General features: G+C 39.6%; 1 protein-coding gene across 1 annotated transcript; it reads right to left on the bottom strand.

Moving 5' to 3' along the window:
* Nucleotides 1-355: 355 nt before the first annotated feature.
* YAE1 (YAE1 maturation factor of ABCE1) lies at nt 356-4625 on the bottom strand. The gene is made up of 3 exons (XM_045565523.1): nt 4457-4625; nt 2934-3055; nt 356-963 (listed from the first exon to the last, which is right to left on the bottom strand). The coding sequence occupies exons 1-3, from the start codon at nt 4583-4585 to the stop codon at nt 534-536; spliced, it is 681 nt and encodes a 226-aa protein (XP_045421479.1). The 5' UTR covers nt 4586-4625; the 3' UTR covers nt 356-533.
* Between the last annotated feature and the right edge of the window lie 579 nt (nt 4626-5204).

The following is a 5204-nucleotide window of genomic DNA, read 5'->3' as shown; positions in this document are numbered from 1 at the left end:
AACGCATCTTTCTGCTTTTAATGATTTAGTCAACAGCATAACATTGCTTCAGTTTCTCATTCTCTCAAATTTCAATATATATCTATGTATCTACATACCTATATCTAAATATATCCATGTCTATATTTATGTTAGTCATTAGGTTATTTTTGGTAACTTTGGTTTGATAAGGTCCTGCCCACCTAATGGTGAGAGGAGCAGAAAGTAGGGTGAGGTCCTTACAAAATATGTTTGATTCTTATTCACTTTTGCTAATGAACCTGAAAATGCTTGATTCTGATCATAAATTTGAAAATGACAAGTGAAATTTCTACGCATATATTTAATTACATAAAAATTACCAGTGAGAAAGAAAAAAGGCTTATGTTACATTTAATAGTATTAATTTTGAAGACATTTCAGATTTCCATCAAGGATAACCTCACAGGTAGTGTTCAATGAAGAAACCAGTACAAATTTTGGTTAGCTTGTTAGGAGACAAAATGTTCTAAGAGATATTCTGAATATTTTCATTAGAAAAGGGAAGAAAATTTTTATAGTTGTTTGAGGTGCTGTAATACATCTACTGATACTCCCAGCTGTTTAACTAAACTGGCTGTCTCTTCTAAAATCCAAGTGAGGTTTGGCTTTTCAGAATGTGCACGCTCCTGTGTTCTACAACATTGTAAATATGAACCATCTATCCCACTAGGGCGCTTGCTACAGTTTTTGTTAAACTCAGCATTATTTTCACAGAGTCTTTCATCTTTAGCTTCAACAATCTTTTTCTCAGCTGGAACTACATGACAAAGGTCCATATCCTCAATGGAGTCCAATAAATCTACAACTTGGGGCTGTGGAGTGACTGATGTCAGATGTTTGAGCACATACTCTTCACACTGGCCAACTGCATCCAGAAGAGTATTTATTTTACTGATCAAAGTTGAACTATTATCATGAAGGTGACACCAGGAGAGCAATGCACTGAACAAAAATATAAACAAGAGTTAAACAGGAAACAAACAACCACAGGCTTTTTAGAATGTTTAATGCTAAGCCCTACATGTTTCTCTTCCAGATAACACCATGCAAAAATGGATTAAAGATGATTATGCAAGTCAAAATCAGGAAAGTAATAATGGTAAACAGGACTTAAAAATTATAAAGATATTATCTTTAAATAAAAATCAAACTGGACTTAATCATAGAACTATTTATAATTCATAACCTCTCCTTCACAACTCTACATCCACTTTTTCTGATTTTAGGTTTTTCTGTTAAGATTATGTAACATCTGTTGAAGAGGGATACAACTCTGAGAAAGATAAGAAAAATTAGTTTCTCCTTTAAGGACATCATACAGATTCTAAACTAGTGATTTTCAATCTTGGACACACATTAGAATCACCTGAGGAGCTTTTAAACCTATCAAGGTCCAGGTGACACCCCAGACCAATTAAGTCAGAATCTCTAGGGGCATCTTTTTTTTTTTTTTTTTTTAAAGCTCCCAGCTGATTTCAGGGACTAGCCAAGGTTGAAAACCATTGTTCTAAGCACATAGTTGCTTGTCATCAAGACTAAAGGTTACAGAATACCCACCACTGCACTCCAGCCTGGGTGACAGGGCAAGACCCCGTCTCTTAAAAAAACACAAAAAAGAAATTTTACTTTCCCAAGTTTATATTATAGAGTAGACATTGTTTGCTGAGCTGCTAACAATTTTCTTGAAAGAGGCAAGAATTCTTCTAGTCTTAACATTTAATATTGTTCAGATAATCATGTCATTTCATAAAATGGTTATAAAAAGTAATGTTTTAAAAATGGGCTGGGCGTGGTGGCTCACGCCTGTAATCCTAGCCCTCTGGGAGGCCGAGGCGGGTGGATCACTCCAGGTCAGGAGTTCGAGACCAGCCTGAGCGAGACCCCGTCTCTACTAAAAATAGAAAGAAATTATCTGGCCAACTAAAAATATATATAGAAAAAAATTAGCCGGGCATGGTGGCTCATGCCTGTAGTCCCAGCTACTCGGGAGGCTGAGGCAGTAGGATCGCTTAAGCCCAGGAGTTTGAGGTTGCTGTGAGCTAGGCTGATGCCACGGCACTCACTCTAGCCCGGGCAACAAAGTGAGACTCTGTCTCAAAAAAAAAAAAAATAAAATAAAAATAAAAATAAAAATGGAATCAATTGATATAAAAGATTCAACAGTAAGCTTTCTAAGCTTATAAAAGATTAATTTAACTTGATGTGAAGATGAACCTTAACCACCTTCCTACTGTAGGACACTATAAATTCTGGTTTCTGACAGTTGGTATTTTCTAAAACCCCAAACACAATGAATTTTTTTGTATTGTTTTGATAACGTGTATATTCTACCATTCTTTAAAATTAGTAATTCCCTGAAGCATTTTATGTTTTTCTCTACAGAGGATAGTTAAAGCTTCAAAGAGGACAAGGCTGCTATGCTCCTAGCTCCGTGTATCATTTGACCACTTGACTCTGATATATGCCATTATTGCTATGGCATCTTGACAGGTATTCAATGTTCAGGACTAAAGTAAATAGCATCATTTTTCTATTACCAACTATATTCCATCATGTACTTCTAGTATAGAGGTCCATCAAATTGTGTGCAAGTACTATAAGCTTTATTCAAAACCTGAAGATTTCTTAATTGGAGATTGGTAGTAGTTCAGGTAACAAAAAGCATACACCTTCATACCACTTCTTTACAAAAAAAAAAAGACAACATCTGGTTCACACATTAAAGTGAATGAACTGTTAATAATTTTGATTTTTTGAAGGCAATTAATATTCGATGCTCTGCAGCACTCTTTTGTGAATATAACACCAGGAAAAGAATTTCAGTTTAAACACTTTATTTTTACATTCTACTTTCATAAAAATCCTCTAGTATCAAAGTAAAAATGAGTCAGCATTTAAGTTTTTAAAATTACCTCAATGTTCCTCTGAGTTGTCCATAGTTTATAATGACTTCTGCACCTTCCTTATAACCTTGATTGAAGCCCTGTTGAAGAGCAACTGCTTTGCCAGCATCTATTCCCTCTCTATAACCTTCCTAAAATAAGCAATGAAGAAATGCAGCTGTAACTAACACAAAGTGAACCATATGTAGGCTCCTCTAAAAAGGCACACAACCAATTGAGAAAGTTGATGAAATAGACTTTTACTGTGTTATGGAACATGATATGGTATAGCCATACAACCAAAGCAGACCATGCTTTTCATAAAAATTTATTATTGGTTTATCTTTCTTTATGCCACTTCTGAAGTCTAGACTTACTGGGCAACTTTATTTATTTTTTATTTTTATTTTTATTTTTTTTCACATTCCATGGATGGTGAGAACTGGGCAACTTTTAAAACACCGATTCTTATGGTTTTAAAAACCCTGTGTTAGCAATGTCTTCATAAAAAGGAAATGTGGAAAATTACATGTTTAGTCCCTTAATAACTAATTGGAATGGTGTGGGTGGGTGAGGAGGCAGGGCAAATTAGGGAAAGAGGAAACTGTTTCAGGAAAAGGAAGGAGGCTGGTTTTAGAAATTTTGCTTGACACCTAAGTTCAACTAAACTGCAAGTTCTCTGTGGGTAGAGATTTTGGCCTGCCTCTCTCACTATGCCACAGTGCTCAAAAGATGCTTAATACTTGCTAGTCTAGCCCCAGCCTCACAGAAAGCATTTTTGTAATTGACAACATGGTTGCTGGGCTAAGCAAACATTATTTTACTGAAACATTAAACTAGTGTAGATTACCAACTGCAGCTGAAGAGGCAATTTCATGGTAGGCAAATACATTAAGTGAACACGGACCTCATCATCCATTCCTCACCCAGAACTAAGCTCTGAGTGCTCCACACGGAAATAAAGCTTAGTTTCAGGGAATAGGGACAAATTAGAGACGAAAAATTCACACCTACTAGATAAAAAGGATACGAACTTTAAAATTCTCTTATCTAGCCACCAGTATTCCATATTTGCTTTGTCCTCTTGCCCTCTGACAGCTTTCTTAAGTTTACCTTTTCCATATGCCTTGATTAATATCACACCTAACTTTAGGCTCCCCATCCACTCAAGCAACCCATGTAAGTTGAGTACACATCCTTTAACAGCCGTAATTAGCACAGGTAGTCTATGTTTCTCTCCCCACCCCTTTCCCTGTGATCCTCAACAAAGTGAGGGCTCTTCAAAGTCTGGACAAAGTTTATTTCGGTTGGTCCCCAGCTTCTAACGCACCCCGCAGACGCTCAGAGAACGCGCCCTGTGGGTTCACACGCTTTCAAGTAACCCATCCGGAAATCCGAGCAAGACGCGGGCCGGACTGGGTGGCAAGCCGTAAAGGAGGGCAGCGCCGGACCACGCTGGGACCACTCAGAACCCAGCGTCTTCACAACTCCGCGCCTCTGTTCCCCAAACCCGGCACACCTAAGAGTCCCCCGCACCCTCCACCCAGTTTTACTTTGACTCGTCTCCGCATGTGACTCCGCCATTCCCGCTGCACCAGGAGGGACTCGTCAGCTTCCTGGTCAAACACGTCACCGTCGTCTCCTGGGGCTTGGACCGAAGCAGCAGCTTGAACCCACGACATCACCGAGACAACTGAGGGGTCGCAGGCCACCGGAAGCGCCAGCAACTCCTTCCGGTTCTGAGGGGCGGGGCGAAGGCGGCAAGTCGGGTCTTGGGGGGCAACTGCGCGTGCGCGGGGGCGGTGTCCAGATCGGGCGTGCACAGGGACTGCTTTAGAGTCTTTTAGCTCGCGGTGTTTCGGGCTTTCTGAGTTGACAGAAAATCGGTTTGCGCCTGTTAGTTGTGGGCGACGCAGATTCCTCCTTCGCTGGGCCCGCATTCCCTTAACCTCTGCGAAGTCCCTTGGGACCCTCAAGTGAAACACCTTCCATTCCCACCATAGTTTCTGCAGCGATCTGGGTTTCACACATGCTGGCGTAGTTACGCTGATGGGTGATTACTGCCCAAAGACTGCCTCTTTTGGAATCTCCCTCAGTGCATTTAAGGGATTTGACAGCCCGACATTTTTCAGCTGTTAGGAGTGTGGAGAAAAGGATAATAAAATCGAAGTTAGATACTGGGGCCAATTTGAGATCAATAAGAAATACAGAGTAATTTGTAAAATCAATAAGTACATTTTTCATTGATTCACAGTATCCTTCTGCTTTCCATTCCTGCTCATATGCCCCAAAAGTAGACTG

The sequence above is a fragment of the Lemur catta genome, chromosome 11 (assembly GCF_020740605.2).
Source record: "Lemur catta isolate mLemCat1 chromosome 11, mLemCat1.pri, whole genome shotgun sequence".
In the NCBI taxonomy this organism is placed as follows: domain Eukaryota; kingdom Metazoa; phylum Chordata; class Mammalia; order Primates; family Lemuridae; genus Lemur; species Lemur catta.
Note: the sequence above shows the minus strand (reverse complement) of the source record. Positions and strands in the feature narration are given on the sequence as shown.